The sequence below is a fragment of the Alosa sapidissima genome, chromosome 4 (assembly GCF_018492685.1).
Source record: "Alosa sapidissima isolate fAloSap1 chromosome 4, fAloSap1.pri, whole genome shotgun sequence".
Classification (NCBI taxonomy): Eukaryota; Metazoa; Chordata; class Actinopteri; order Clupeiformes; family Clupeidae; genus Alosa; species Alosa sapidissima.
Genome location: NC_055960.1, coordinates 3148260 through 3165334, shown reverse-complemented (window position 1 = coordinate 3165334; position 17075 = coordinate 3148260). Strand labels below are relative to the sequence as shown.

General features: G+C 40.5%; 1 protein-coding gene across 2 annotated transcripts; it reads left to right on the top strand.

Moving 5' to 3' along the window:
- The first annotated feature begins 9282 nt into the window (after positions 1-9282).
- Positions 9283-17041, top strand: gmppb (GDP-mannose pyrophosphorylase B). Of its 2 annotated transcripts, none has more exons than XM_042090059.1 (10): positions 9283-9377; positions 10168-10377; positions 10711-10791; positions 11816-11864; positions 12751-12893; positions 13416-13574; positions 13779-13857; positions 14036-14163; positions 15711-15893; positions 16188-17041. In XM_042090059.1, the coding sequence occupies exons 2-10, from the start codon at positions 10249-10251 to the stop codon at positions 16317-16319; spliced, it is 1083 nt and encodes a 360-aa protein (XP_041945993.1). In that variant the 5' UTR covers positions 9283-9377; positions 10168-10248; the 3' UTR covers positions 16320-17041. The 2 variants fall into 2 exon arrangements, with proteins under 2 accessions (XP_041945993.1, XP_041945992.1); XM_042090058.1 differs by having other exon boundaries at positions 9311-9562.
- The last annotated feature ends 34 nt before the right edge of the window (positions 17042-17075 follow it).

Here is a 17075-nt window from a genome sequence, read left to right as displayed (position 1 = left end):
CAACTCCACAGTGCACGTCTTGAACAGTACACGGGCAGAGCTGACTGAATGTATGGGAGTGGGGCTTGTAGTGGTACCTTTCCCGTGTCGTGGACCAGCCCGTGGTCCCGCTGTGGCTGGTGCAGAGCGGCAAACCCTGGCAAAATGGTTGCTTCTCCCACAGTGTTGACACATCTGTCCTCTGGCGGGGCAATCGTGGGCTGTGGTGGAGTGCGAGGAAGAACCACAATCGCCACAGCCACGGCGTCGTCAGGCAATGCTGGGCTAGGCGGGCTCAGGCTCCTTGACCTGTTGAGTTAAGACGGGCTGCATGGAAGCGTGGGAAGATAGTTTTGTGGCTAACTCAGTGGCTGTTTCAATCTGCAGCGCTATCTTTAAAGCCTCGCTTAGTGTCAGATCGTCCGGCGACATAACCAACTTCTCCTGTGTCTTAGGGTGGATTGCATGTTCAGCGAGCTGATCTCTTATCATTTCCTCCTCCATTGTCCCGAATTTACAGAGGGAGGCTAAGCCACGGAGGTCGGCTACATAGTGCTGGATCGACTCACCCGCGGTCTGTTTGCGCTGCCGGAAAACAATTCTGTGAAGTATTACTGTCTGTGGCGCCACGAAGTGTGCCTTAAGCAATGTAGTAGCGTCCTAGTAGTTCTTCGCATGACCCAATGTCCTGATTATGCGTTGTCCCTCGGCACAGGAACTGTGTAGGTGGTGGGATTGAAAGCTCCATCCTCGTCGCCAATGTTATGTGTTTTCAAACAGCATCAGAGAGGCACATGTCCGCCATATCAGAGACCGTCTACGGATATTCTCTGGCCATATCAGAGAATGTCTAATAAGGGGAGAACCTTCACTCTCGCAACTCTTCCGGTGTGGTACTGCATCTAGGGTCGCTCGCGGGCGAGTCCAGAATGAATGGAGGTCTATGGAGCTGTACCCCTCAAAATCCATACTTTTTTTTCAAGTAATTTGAATATTGTATTCGAAAGTGGAGGCAAAGACAATACACTTGGTTGAGTATTATATTTTTTAAAGTCACTTAATTGTTCTAAAAAGCCTTTCAAACGTGTCAATGACGTCATTCATTAGCGTGATCATAGCATAGCATAGCATCAATGCTAGCGTGTTATGGGCAACAATGACCCAACCTGTAAGAAAACGAAAGGACATGACTCCTGGATTATTTCACTTTTGATTGATAATCCATATCCATTTTGCGAAAAATAAAATAAAATCTGAGGGTTTCAGTTGTTAAATAGGTGAAAACAAAAAATGTAGCCATGTAGCTCCATAGGACCCCATGTATTTTGGACTCGCCCGCGATCGCCATCTAGGTGAACTCTGGTGAACTGCAGCCAAATTCGGTTTGTATGGGATTAATAGAGAGTGGGGAGGCTCTCCGAAGACGGGCTCTGGCCATATCCATTAATTTATTTCACTAACGTAAAACACCTACAACACCGGATGTACGTCATTCGACAGTCCGAAAGCCGGCTGTCGTAAAACTGTCAGACATAACAATGAGTACCTTGTCTCACTCGCCACAGCACGGACAATCTCTAGCCTACTCTTTAAAAACAGCCCCTACAAGATGCTTGGCGATTCTGACCTTTTGACGATCAAAACTATCTCAGCAACAGACATGAAACTGCCGCAAACAGCCCCTACAAGATGCTTGGCGATTCTGACCTTTTGACGATCAAAACTATCTCAGCAACAGAGACATGAAACTGCCCCAACTGGTCTCTGACAAGTCCTTAAAACTACAGTCCATTCTCATCCAAGCATTTTGGGATGCCTGGAGCCATAGTGCTCAATGTCCCCAAATATGTTGCTGGCTGCACTAAGCCATTCTAAGCTGTATGTATAGGCTAAAACCAGTCCTGGTAGGTCCAGCTATCCCCTGCCCCCTCCTCATCCTTTTAACCTCTGGATGAGACCTTCTCAGCAGCAAGCACACACTCCTGTACAGAATATACGGCCCCCACTCTCCACACACTAACATATGATTGACTTGATATGCAAATGAGCAATAAAAAAACCCAACTGCAAATGAAAGCTACTATTTACCCCCCTGTAAGCACTCATATCGCACATCAGGATCCGCCACCATAGTTATTTCTGAATCCTTTGCACTGCACTCTTAAAATTAATTCCAAACTATATGTTACTCCTGTCCAAGTAGCCTACAGATAGCTTACATGTTATGCCGTAGTTTGATAGTTTATATACTGAATGGATAAATATGCCCGCAGGAGTTAGCCTACAATAACAAGGCTACCATTAACGAACATCTTGATGTCATCAAAGGTAGCCTGCACAATGTATAAACATTTATTTACCTTCACATTTCTTGATACTTATGTTGCAAAAACACAACGCTGATATGCGTGTAAGTTTGAAATACCAGTCATTGATGATGATTCTGTAATCGTTTCGGTTAGCTCCGTGGAACAAATTAAATTGTTTAGGCTATCAAACCCATAGATCGAACCACATCACTGGGATCAGAGGATCCATTACAATATCACATGATCCAAGTCAGACGACAAATGAGAGCATGTTCAGTGATGTTCATCCCTTTTCCTTCTCATACTAGATAAGAAGCGAAGCTGCGAGGCACCCATAGTGATTGTACTTTTTCCTATTATACAAAACGCTCATTTGTCATTGAACCATACAGTAAAAAGTTGTGAAATTTTCAGGTATGGTTACCAGTACCCCCCCTCTACCCATAACCCAAAATCTGGGGTACTGCACCCAGGTGGCGCTATTGCCAAAAAAGTGAATTATGCTTATTTCTCCTTACCCGATTGACCTAGACTCAAAATTCTTTCATCATCAGATGCATCTTTTTTAGAGTGGTCTTATGCCCTAAAAATGTTTACTTTTGCCACAATTTCATAGAAAAGCCAAACATCATAAAAAGTTTAAAAGGCTTCAAAAATAATCAAATCTTTACCAAAATTCTCACACACAATGTTGACACCAAGCCTCAAAAAAGTTATCAAAAGAATTTTGATATGTTGTTCCATTTCAGAGACATAGGCCAATAAAGTTGGACCACTCAGTCCTTTTTTCCTATATCACTTATATTCCCATATGAGTCATTTTATTGTATAACAACCATACAACCATCATTAGGTGGATGCCATTAACAGTGCAAATTTTCAGACCTGTACTCTTTTTCAAAAGCTCTTAATTCTCTTGTGAAATGTTTGCTTGGAGTTTTCTTGTTGTGTGTTTACCAATACACATTTTCACCATGTGAATGTGACTTGCCAACATGTAGGATTGTCAGTGAGTCAGTGGGATAATGCCATGTACTGGTGATCCTTACAGTAGGTTGAGAGTTTGAATCCCAGCTAGGGCAGCCATTCAAAAACTCTGTGTAGGACATGGGTAGAGTCTTCTAAGATGCAGTTGGCTTTCCTTAATGTTGCCTTATCGTGCAGTGATATTAGAGACTGAAGAGGGTGGCCAATGATTTTAGAACATGTTCACAATGCTCTGGAGGTGTTTCTTATTTTTGGCTGAGAGGGAGTGAAACCATGCAGCACATGGATGAAAAGGTCAGTATACTTTCAATAAAGGAGGTGTAAGAGGAATGACTCCAAAGGAGTAAAGTTTCCTCAAGAAATACTGCCTCTGTTGACATTTTTTAACAATCACCTGGGTCTTAGGTCATTACATGGACTCACGTCATCCGTTGCCGAACTGAATTGTGGGTCCGTTGCGTCACGTTTCTCCCGTCGCTCGCATTGAAAAGTACAGCTGTTGCTGCACCGACAGACAGCACCGGCCAATCAAGCCAATCGACGGACGGCACCAACCAATCAAATTACGGTTATACCTTAAGTCATTTGCATAGCTACCGTTGGGAACACCCACTGGCATGCTTTGACGGAACAAAACTGTTTGTAGAAGCCCTTACGGCTCCTACACACAGTTGCGTGCGTTGCAGTGCTGGAGACGCATCCCATTCACTTTACATGGGCTCACGTCATCCGTTGCCGAACTGAATTGTGGGTCAGTTGCATCGCGTTTCTCCCGTCGCTCGCGTTGAGAAATTCAGCTGTTGCTGCACTGACAGACGGCACCGGCCAATCAAATTACAGTTATACTTTAAGTAATTTGCATAGCTACGTCGGGAACACCACTGGCATGCGTTGACGGAACAAAACTGTGTGTAGGAGCCGTTACGCTGGTGATCCACTAGCATGCGATGCAAACTCTGCGACGCAGTATCCCTATTCATTTCTATGAGAAGCGAATTCCGCACCCGCAAAGGAGTCTGGGTATGCGGTGCGATGAGAGCTGTGGATGCGGTGCGTCCAAAACTTTGGTACTGGGGATCCATAGGTTGAGAGTTCAAATCCCAACTACAGCATTATAATCACATTCTACTATTGCCCATTTAAGATTCATATCATTGAACAGCACCTGAATGACATCAGACAATCAACATTCACGCTCCTCAATTTCCAAGAATCTCAAAAAGGAAGTCAACTTTTATCTCAGCAAAGCTTTCACATATCAAAACCAAACTCGCTACATGGACTCAGGACCCACTTAGGATGAGGCTCAAGAAATTTGCTGATCTTTGACCACTAAGGGGGCGTTATAATCACAGGAACTAGGCTCATATCTCAGCAACGCTTACACGTATCAAAACCAAACTTGGTACATGGACATGGGACCCGATCCTGAGGACGCAAAATAAATGTGGTGTCTTTTGACCACTAAGCTCATATCTCAGCAATGCTTTCATGTATAGAAACCAAACTTGATATATGGACTTGGGAGGCCATCCTGAGGACGCACAATACATTTGGTGTACTTTGACCACTAGGGGCACTATAATTAGCAAGACTTTGTCGTATCAACACCAAACATGGTACATAGACTCGTGAACACGCCCTGAGTGCCTAAAATAAATTTGGTGACATTTGACCACTATGTGCGCTATAATTAGAAGGAAATCCAGTCTTATATCAAAATCCAGTTCAGTCTAATCTAATCCAATCCAATCCATTTCAATCCAATACAATCCAGTCCAATCCAATCTATAATTACAGGAAGTAGGCTCATATCTCAGCAATGCTTTTACGTATGGAAACCAAACTTTTAGATGGACTCAAAACCCATTCTCAATCCAATTCAATTCAATCCAGTCCAGTCCATTCCAGTCCAATCCCATTTATAATCACAGGAAGTAGGCTCATATCTCAGCAATCCCAATTGAATCCAATCCAGTCAAGTCAAGTCAAATCAAGTCAAGTCCAATTTATAATCACAGAAAGGAGGCTCATATCTAAGCAATACCAATTGAATCCAATCCAGTCCTATCCAATCTATAATCACAAGAAGTAGGCTCATATCTCAAAAATGCTTTTCCATATAGAAACCAAACTTTATACATGGATTCAAGACCCAATCTAATCCAATCCAGTCCAGTCCAATCACATCCAATCACAATCCCAACTCCTGCTCTCTGCTTGGCCCCCACATTGCTACTTGCAACTTTGTATTGCAACTATATATTTTTATATTTTTGTATCTGTTCTTCACCTCATAGCAGCAGACCTGCTTCACATTGTGTAAATGTATCATTATTGTCTGGCATATTCCTAAGTCCCTGAAAAGCCCCTTCTCAAGAAGACTAATTTGGATGCCACCATACTAAACAACAGGCCCATGTCCAATCTACCTTTTATGAAAAAATTGTCTTTAATCAACTAACCACCTTCCTAACATCAAATGGGTATTTTGATTACTTTCAGTCAGGTTTTCGGGCCAATGTCCTTGACCTGTGGTGTTCCCCAGGGGTCGATCTTGGGGCCACTATTAACCTCTATATGCTCCCACTTGGACAAACCATTAAAAACAATTTGATTTCCTATAGCTATGCCGATGACACCCAATTTTACTTAGCTTTATCGCCTAATGACTATGGTCCCCTTGAATCCCTTTGTCAGCAACTGGATGTCTCAATGATGTCTTCAGTTGAACAAAGAAAAAACTGAAGTAACTATTTGGTAAAAAGGAGGAAAGACTTTAGGTTGCCATTCTCCTTGATATTAAAGAGCTTAAATCAAAGGATATTGTTAAAATATTGGTGTCATAATTGACAGTGATCTAAATTTAAACAGCCATATGAAAGCAATAACTAAATCAGCCTACCTACTACCTCAAAAACATTGCCAAACTTAGAGGGCTAATGTCAAAACATGATGTAGAAAAACTTATTCATGCATTCATCTCCAGTAGGGTTGATTACTGCAATGGACTTTTCACAGGCTTTCCAAAAAAAGACTATCAAACAGCTTCAAATCATACAAAATGCAGCGGCTAGGGTTCTCACGAAAACTAAAAGAACTGACCACATTACTCCAATACTTGTCCCTGCGTTGGCGTCTAGTAAGTCACAGAATTGACTTCAAAGCACTTCTGCTTGTTTGTAAATCACTACATGGAACGGGACCAAATTACCTAGCAGACATGCTTCAGCAGTACACACCTTCCAGACCTCTAAGGTCTCAGGATAAATATTTGTTAGTAAAAACCTACAGTACTGTTAGAACTAAACATGGTGAAGCAGCTTTTAGTTGCTATGCAGTTCAGCCCTGGAACCAACTTTCAGATTAGATCAAAGTTGCCCCAACTGTAGTCAGTTTCAAATCTAGACTTAAAACCAAACTTTTCTTTTATCCTTTCATTGCCCAGTTCACAGAGCACTCTTCGGGGTGAGTGTTTGTTCCTTGTAGTATTGCTGTCCTTAGTTGGGCAAAGGGGGATTCTGTGTAGTAGTTGCCCTGTCATTCAACAGAATAGACAGATCGGGCATAGTCAGAGTGTAATGGCTCGTTCTTTACGGCTTGAGAGTTACAGTTTCTCTGAAACTCTGAGTGTTAACTATTTTGGCTGTTAATACTCCACGAGGGGGACTGTCGAGCCCTGTGGTCAGGCATTTTGGCCCTGAAAGGAAATATATGTGTGCGTGCACAGTTTGGGACTACCTCAAGAATCTCCATAGAGTGCTGCTGTTCACTAGGTGCTTGACTAGTAATCATTATATGTGTTTTTTTGTGTGTTGTAATTATTATTTTTTAAACACTTTAAAACTATTGCCATTTTATGTGTTTTACCCCTTTACCCCTTTGAGCTATTCTATCAATTCCTGTGGTCTTTTAAAGAGGACATCATGGGCTTTCTAATGATATATCATGTGATTGGCTGGGTTGCTGGGAACCTCCTCTTTCTTGTTCTCAAAAATGGTTGACATCAAAACAAGCACATTTTATGGAAGGAGGAGAGATAAGTCAAATAGTGTCTTCTTATTAAGCATTCATTATGATGGCAATATATGGTCTTGTTAATGAAAATGTCAGGAATCATATGATTAATTTTGAAAGAAGTTAAGTTATTTACATTTTGAAATAATAGTGACTTTATGAATGTCCATTATAATGGACACCAGGACCAACATATTTAGATTTTTTGGGAAATTTAGGAGATCATTTGTATAGGATGAATGAGGGGGGGGGGGGGGGGGGGGGGGGTTCAGATTTGGAGCTCTCAGGTGATGATTGAGTGAAACAGAGATGAGGACTATGAACCTGTGCCTCAAGAAGATAGCGAGGAAGAGTAAGACTAAAAAATGAAAGAAAAACAGATGAAAGAAAAACATGAAAATTAAATGAACAATCCAGAAAAAAGAAATACAACTGTCCAAAAAGGCAAATAAAGTAGTCTAGAAGGATAAATAACCTTTTCCCTTATATTTGGTTAAGTTTACCCTTAATTTAATACCACTAAAAGCATAATTTCTCCATTTTTGTCTATTTTCATGGCTACCTTTTCATACTAAAACGCTCCTTTTGTCCACCACAGGGGACATGCTATAAAATTTAAAATAAAAATAATAATAAAAAAAAAAATTGTAAGATGTTTTTTTTTTATCCTAAATAGAAAGGAAATCACAACAAAAAAGAAATTGTTGGACACTTTTTTTTCTTGGTTCCCAGGATGATAATATAAATCAGATTGAACGACTGTGTATGAAATGCGCTATATAAATAAAGTTGACTTGACCTAACTTTCATTTTGAAATTCTTGAGGGACATGTGCATTTTGAACAATAAATTTAGAGCATCATTCTTCTCTTCACACCTTTTGAAATTTAGGCTACCTGGATCACCCAGAGTAAGGAAAGACAAACTACGAAAAATCTGAATTACAAAAAGGCTTGTCGATGACTTTCGAAATGTGAACCATTCATAGATTTCCTTTTCATTGTTTCAAGAAACCTTTTTCATCCAGAGGAAAAGAAAAGCCAGCATACTTTGATGAATTGAATCAATCTTAGGTTGGGAATGTGCTAGGAAAGTATAGCCTAGACTTAAAATTTGGAGTCAGGCTATGTTAATTTTTGTAAGGCAATCAAAATATAATTTAGATAAAAATTAACCACAATTCTAAAAATTGATTTCTGATGAAACGCCTGATAGGGTAGGAAAATCACTTTTTAAAATGTGGACATATAGATAAATGTCCAGATTCCCCAACCAGCCATGTAGCCTACCACTCTCAGTTTAAAAGCATGTGGTGCCTATTTCCTACTATGCTATCTGCTCTGTTTTGTAGCCTACCACCTGAAAGTAGATTGCCCTGGCAAAAGATGGATATGGATATGGACATTGGACACCTTAATTTCGTTCTGGATAAGTGAAGTAGCCTATCTCTATCTACTATGATCAGTTACTTTATTTTGTGCCTTGTGTGTTAAAATGTCTGTGGTAGCCTAGGAGGGTCTGAAGTCTTGTTAGTTGCAACTTTCTAACAAAGGTTAGGCTACAGTAGTCCTACAAGACACATCACAAATGTGACGTCATTTGATCCGGTCAGCTGCTGTGTGATAACTTCCTCGCCACGTTGTTTTCATCTGATTGGCCGAGATGACAAGCCAAAGGGGCGAGACTGATGACATTTCAGACATACCATTTTGAAGTGAAGACAGTGGAATGACGCATTGTTGTCGACCCAAACTAGAAATTTCCCATTAATGTAAATGTGTTTTTAAATGACATTTACAACGACTAGATCAACGGAAATTTGGAGGTTAGCATACTCTACCCCTTAGTGCTAGCTTATCCACGTATCGCCACCTAAATACTATACGTTAACGTTATATTTTTTATGGTCAAGTCATACATTGCCATTTTAGTCTTTTGTTGGTGTGCACGCAAACCCAGCAGTCTACACCTGCCTCAGAATTGGTACATCTTGTGACCTCATACGTAGGCGTTGTTGTTGAATGGCATTGTGGTCTTGAAACGCCCCTAACGTTACTTGAATTTCAAGTCTCATTCATTAGAGAGGTAAAGCCCGTTTTCCTTGTAACATTAAGTGTAATTCATGTGTCGTTGTGAAAGGTATATTGGTGGATAACTGCCGATCCATTACCATTTGATCGATAAGATATCTACAAGACCACTTAAAGCAGCAGCGTGATTGAGTTTAGAAGCTACGTTAGCTACGAGGGTGTTAGCACCTTCCAACACTGGTAAGTGCAGTGACATGTCTGGAAACAGCCTTGCTAACTAGCTAATGATTTTATATATTTTTTGTTCTACAGTGACAAGACACTTTTTTAAATCCACACAAAACTGAAAGGACATGTGTAGTTAAACCCCTGTCGTATTGTCACAGCTAGCTTCTAGGTAACTAAAGAAACTGTGTAAAGGTAACATCAACCAAAGTTAATGTTAGCTTGCAAGCCTCCCCGCTAAAGTTAGTCGACCGTAGTACATTACAGTGTTTAGGTTATCTTAGTGCAAATTCAGTAATAATCGCGACGCTTCTCTGTCATGCATTCATCCGGAATTTTGAAAATGGTACTGTTATTTATAAAACAAAGTACAGAGGTTTGCGAGGTACGTTACTGTTAGCCATGTTATCTGGCTGTTATTAGAGTTTATTCAGACAACCTCTAACGTTGACCATTTAACATTAACAGCTGTTTGATTTAAACGAGGAACGTTTTGAAAACAATCTGGGTTTATGACAAAAGTAAAGTTCAAGTTGATCGTGATGTGGTGATATGATATGGTGTTTCATTGCCTCTGGTGGCAAGAACATTGTTTGACATTGTATTTCATCATATACCAGGTGTTGTTCTCACATCGGACCCCATGCTCAGCGGCTTCATTTCGTGTGTGTTGCACTAACCTCCCTTACTGTGGATCCACAATGAAGGCCTTGATTCTGGTCGGTGGTTATGGTACACGATTACGACCCCTGACTCTCAGTGTGCCTAAACCTCTGGTGGATTTTTGCAACAAACCTATTCTCCTGCATCAGGTGGAGGCACTAGTGAAGGTTAGTGTTCTCTTTTTTCCTTGCCGACATTCTATATTTCTTCCTTTGTAAATCACATTTCAGAGTTTGTCACTAGATGTTTGCTGTGATTTGATTGACACCCAAACGCGCGTGATTGTCCCAGCGACCAAATCGATCTTCCAATGTCAGAATGCCAAGTTACATTTCATCACATGTATTCTCTTAGACACTGCCTGCGATGTCCCCTGAATGTGCATGAGCTCTCTTCAAATTATTGAAGTGGTGTGTGTGTGTGTGTTTGTTTGTTTGTTTGTTTTGTGATTGAGAGATTTCCATCTTAGGCTTTACTGAGAGTGTGCTCTCTTTATTCAGGCTGGAGTAAGCCATGTCATTCTGGCTGTTAGCTACATGTCTGAGTTGCTGGAGAGAGAGATGAGGGCACAAGAGGAAAGGGTAAGTTCTGTCCACATCATCTTGAACTGCAAGCAAAAACTCTCTCTGCCTCATTCAAAGTGCAATAGGCTATGTGCACGAAAGCCTCTTCAGTTAGCTCATTTATTTCCGGTAGAGCGTTAACTGTGTTGTAATGCCATCTTTTGTTATATTCTGCTCCTTTCGTCTTCACTGCCGCACGTGTTTGCCCAATAATAACAAGTTTAACACATGCATAAAGCCTTCTGTATTGTAATATGCTGATTCACTAGGTGCAACGCACAACCGGCTCCGTGTAGACACTAATTACATTAAAAGTACACTATGCAAGATTTTCGCCTTAATATAACCTTTCCGAAGGTAAACAAACTTGTAATAGGCAAATCATTCACCTAACATAACAATACAGCATAGACGTAGCGAGTTGCTACCGAGAAAACCAGTAATGCAACTTCCAAGAACAGCGGCCCGACAAATCTCGCGAGAATCGTGAAACATTAACTTATTTGTCAGTAGATATACCTCTTTGGAGTGAGTTTTTGCCTGTTAATCCTTCAACTCTACAACAAAAGCATTTTCATTGTGTACAGGGGGGACAAGTCATGAAAAGTTTGCTATATACAACGGCAGAGTAATATATACATATATTGCAACTCTAGATGGAGCTCTACAGTCGCCAAAAATACCTAAACCTGCATAGTGTACCTAACACTATTAATAATAGCGGCAGGTTCAAACACACCTGGCTCCACCAGTAACAAACGAACGCACAGAGAGCCTGTTTCCTTTTCTTTGACATGTCTGTTAACAAGCATCTGTCTGTGGGCGGCTCTAAGGAGCACTGCTGTGCCACTCTGCTCGGCTTCAAGTCATTATAAAAGCCATTTCGGCTTCCACCCTTTTCCTAAAAACGCCAGCCTATGTGCAGTGGCTGCACAAAATAAGGAGGGAAGGATTTTCAGTTAGCACACGTTTTAGTACAGCTGAAGTACTCTTCAGGTGCTTGTTGTTCTGTTTTTTGACATTTTCTCTCTTTCTCTCTCAGCTTGGTATTACAATTTCACTGTCACATGAGAAGGAACCTCTGGGAACAGGTTAGTAGATGCATCTAACGCTGACAGTGCTAGTGGTTTTCATTAACACTCACGTAAGAGGTGAGTAAAAAGTTCAGGTAGCATTCTGTGTCAACACTATAACATCTCAAAACAGTACTTTTATTTGTTTGTTTGTTTTTGTTTTTCAAGCTCATTTGAAGTAGTATATTTAAGTGTTTAAAGACTGCAGATAGTTACTGAAGTCTTCAGTAAGAATATTCCATTGTCAACCATTGTTCCATTGTTAATATTCCATTAATAAAGGTTAATGGTGTTGCACAACAGTAGTAGTAATACTAGAACAGTACTTGTGACTAAGGGTTCTCCCATTCACGTGTAAGGCCTTTTTTTCCGCGCTTCCAGATACGCACTTTTCAGTTCCATATACAGTATTCACCCATTACCGCTTCTGTCACACCTTCAGCACCGATCCACCACCTCATTAATTTAGGTTGATATGAAAACGTGGAATTTTGACTTTCTGAATGCCATTTAAATTCAGAAAAAAAAACACAAACCAGTCTTTGATTTTTAAATAGCGGTATACAATATGACAGCTGCTCAGTTCTGTACATCGTACATGGGAGAATTTGCCCTTAGTGAATACTTGTTACTTGTGAAATAGTGCCCGTTGAAATATGCTATTTCTGTAGAATTCTGTAGAAAACCTGTAGCCCAATTACATGCCTGCAGGTAGGCCTGCTTTAAAAATAGGATGATTGGGAGAAACATCATTCCAGCTAAGCAGTCAGTAATGAATACAGAATATTATATTATAATAAATGTGCAGTGAGCAGAATTCTTTTACAGATTAAAATTACAAGCCTAACAACGGTTAAGGCTATATGTTATTTAGTGTTTTTTATGTGTGTCTGTTCCTTCATAGCTGGACCTCTTGCTTTGGCGAGAGAGTTGCTGTCCGACAACGAGGAGCCTTTCTTTGTACTCAATAGTGATGTTATCTGTGACTTCCCATTTGAGGATATGTTGAAGTTCCACAAGCATCACGGCAAAGAGGGCACCATTGTGGTAAAGTGGGCCATTTTACCTTACCCTGCTTTTAAACCTATTGTTCAGTGTACCGGTACTCTGTTTTTGCTTGGATTATCTAAGGCACCAGGCAAATGTGCAGGGAAAATCTACGGCTGTCGGCTTCCCTCTTTGTAATAAATTTAGTATGCAGTACATTTTACCGCATTATGTAATAAGTATTATATCGCGGTTGTTATTACAAAATGGGGGTGTTGCAATGAAAAATGGATGTAAATGTAATAATATGGTGCATTATGTAATAACCAAATAAAATTGACATAATGTATTTACATTTTGACGAGTTATTACATAATATGTTGTTACAACTTTCCAAGACTTACTTTGACTTCCCCTACTAGCCAGCCAGTGGTGAATGCAACATGGAGACAAGCTTTATTAGCCTTGTTGTCTTTGGTAGCACCTGTAGTGCCAAGTAAGCCTGTAGTGCTGTAGTCCCAAGTAAGGACACCTCTGTATTCAGAAGTTGACTAATAAGGAATTCTACATTGCATATGACAGGTGACTAAGGTGGAAGAGCCATCAAAATATGGAGTTGTGGTGTATGAGGGAGAGACGGGAAGCATTCATCGGTTTGTGGAGAAGCCGCAGGTTTTTGTTTCAAACAAGATCAATGCTGGGATGTACATTTTTTCACCCTCTATGCTTCAGAGAATTCAGGTAAATTCTAGAAGTGAAATGGCTGAAATTAGCGTGAAAGAATCAAGTATCCTCCATTCCAGTATTCTAAGACACTGGCTCGACCGTAAAGGCATTAAGCCTGCTATGTTTAAAATACTCCTTTGAAGTTTTAGGTCAGACCCTCTAAAGTGTGTGTGTGTGTGTGTGTGTGTGTGTGTGTGCGCGTGCGCGCTGTCAATGCAGTTAAGGCCCACTTCAATAGAGAAGGAAATCTTTCCTGTGATGGCAGAGCAGGGACACCTCTATGCCATGGAACTTCAGGGTATGGTGACGAGTGTTTTGACTGATAAAATGAACCTCAGCCTTCTATGCTGATTTTACTGCTGTACTATAAACATTCTTTTTATACGATTTACTGTGATATTCACCAAAGTTTATATTTAAATAAGGGTCATAGTTGTGTCGATATCATGCTTGATATCATGCTGTTTGTGTGTCAGGCTTCTGGATGGACATCGGCCAGCCTAAAGACTTTCTAACCGGCATGTGCATGTACCTGCAGTCTGTTAGACAGCAGACCCCAGAGAGACTGCGCACTGGACCTGGATTTCATGGCAACGTACTTGTGGTGAGACCCCTGATCCATACAGTAATCCCAGCTTGTCAGGAAAACATGCCTGAGCAGTAATAGTATTTAAGTTGAATTCAGTCAGGTCAACATCATATAGGAACACGGATCACTATAATTGCCAGTGAGAACCAATGATTTTGTAGTAGCCAAAATAAGATACCACCCCATTTTCAAAAAACTTTGGACACCATGTAAATAGAATGATTTGCAAATCATATAAACTCAATTATTTTAGAATAGTTCAAAGACAACATGCATTGTTATAATGGAGAATAAAAAAAAAAAATGTGTTATTTGAATTTGATGCTAGCAACATGGAGCATCACAGTGGTAAAAGTCCCATGCTGCTATGACGACTCCTTTTTTTTAAGGAGAAATCCAGCGAATTATTATTATTTTATTTATTTTTTTCCTGCACCCACTTACTTGAATGCCCTCATACAGGCATATGCTACCTCCGGACCGTTGCACTCCTCAGACGAACGGGGTCTAGCTCAAGCCAATCCAAACTAGTAGTAGAATCTTTGCAACAATGACCGCTGCAAAAATATAATAACAGTGACAACAGGTTTTGAGCTATGAATCATGTCTTTCATCTCTTTCTGTGAGTAGTTCTTTCGCTGTCATTGAAAGTGAAAGTAAGCAAGTAGGCTATGTTTCTATGCAACATTTGCAACTTTCAAGTTATGTTGCCGATCTATTTGTTTATTCTCAGCAGATGCATGAAAGGGTAACCAAATACCTGTAAGTTTCTTTTTCTCATTTTGATAGGCCTATAGCCTAATAACATATATTGTCCACTGGTCATTATTGGAAAATAAATCCTGACCATGTCAACATTGGGTGAATAGAACACCGATGCAAAGCGGAGTTAATATGGCAAGCCAGTTTAACATGACGTAGCCTTTTGTCACAGTTGATAAGCAGCTGTTTTCCACACGCCAAAGTGGTGTAGTACCTGCCATAATTCAGCCTCCAGTACACACAGCACAGGAAGCAAAATCACATTGCCTGTTTTGATATGCATTCTTCTCATCTGCCCAGAAGACATTTGTTGCATGACAGTAGTCAACCTTACCAATCAATATGTAAGTACATCGCTCATGGTTCCTAAGTGTAGGGAAGACCCCTACGCTGAAGTAGGCACTAAAATGGTTTTAAGACCTGTGGCTATAGACCTGAATTACAATCGCCCCATGTCGTGTGAACACGCAAAAAGTTATAGGAACCACAAAAAAGGTATTTCTATGCCAGGCACTGAAATTTCATCATTCTAAAGTAAACCACTTAAAGGTGCTGTCAGCGATCCTACGAGATTTCAAGGCCATATCATTTTTTGTCATATTTAGCGGTCATCTCCTCACGACCCACTAGCTGCCCATTACATTACATTAAATTTAAATATAATCATAAACATAAACAAACGGGACTTCCTGTGCAATTGCTGACTGCACCTTATAGCCAAAGCAAGATTGATCATTGTGTTTTTCTGTGTGACCTCAGCATGGTGTTGATGTTGATTCCTGTAATGTGTTTTCATGCAGGATCCAACGGCAGTGATTGGGGAGAATTGCAGTATTGGACCAAATGTGACTTTGGGGGCAGGTGTTGTTCTTGAGGATGGTGTGCGCATTAAGCGCTGCACTGTGCTGAAGGGGGCACGTGTGCGCTCCCATTCCTGGCTCGAGTCCTGCATTGTTGGCTGGAGCTCCTCTGTGGGCCAGTGGGTGAGTAAGGAAACTGCTCCTTATTCTGTGTGAATCACACAATTTCTTTGTTCTATCTATTTTCCTATGTCATCCCCTTTACATCCACTGTGTATTGATCTCCCAAAGAGAAACTTACAATGTCACTGTTCAATTTCCTCCATAATGGAATTGTGGAATAGTTCTATTGAATCGGCAGCTATAACCATGCATGTATAACCCATGTATAACAAATGCCTCTGACCATTTCAAACAAATTAACTTGAGCAGGAACCATTCTAAACAAAAACCATTCTAAACCATCCATTTCCATAGGTGCGGATGGAGAATGTGACGGTGCTGGGTGAGGATGTGATTGTCAATGATGAGCTCTACCTCAATGGGGCCAATGTACTGCCTCACAAATCCATCACAGACTCTGTTCCTGAACCACGGATCATCATGTAGCCTGGACCTTGCCAACAAACATCACTCTCAAAGTGCCCAAATATGTGACAAACTAGTCAAAGAGGGTGAGGCAACTGATGGAGCACCTATGTGTTTGGTTGGTTGTTGATTGATTTATGATGGGGAAGAAAACTGACTGATTATGGACTACAGAAGAGATTAAACTTCTGAGAGATATGCATCATAGTGGGCACTAAGTAGCACTAATTCTATGGAAGGAATTCGAGCATCAGTTTGGTATTTTCGTAAAAGCGAAGACATATTAGTGGGATTGCTTATTGGAACTCCACACACCCATGAAGGAGTTAGGCAGAAGGTTAAGACATCACATTGCCTTAAGACCAGTTGGGATAAGGGTTACTTTTATTATGCATTTTTTTTTCTGTCTTGGTTTTTGTCTTTTTTGTAAGCTCAGCTTTTGCCTCCCAGTGTCTTATGTGTGATGGGTTTTATGTTAGAAATACAGACTGGTCTAGTGTTGTTACTTTGATTTTATATCATTATTTTAAGAACCCAACATTATAACAGGTTTCCCAAATGTGCAAAGGTTGTTATTATTGGGTGAGGAGCTGCTCAGTTGCAAGGGTCATTAATTAAGAGTTTGTATTCTTTTATCAGTGATCAAGAACAAAGAAATGTGATGATGCACCTTTGTCATTTCTATCAGTGCAAGATTCAAGATTCAATCCTTTTGCATTTATATAAAAAGAATCAGACATCTCTTTTTTGTCTTTAGTGTATTGCATAGTAGTAGGC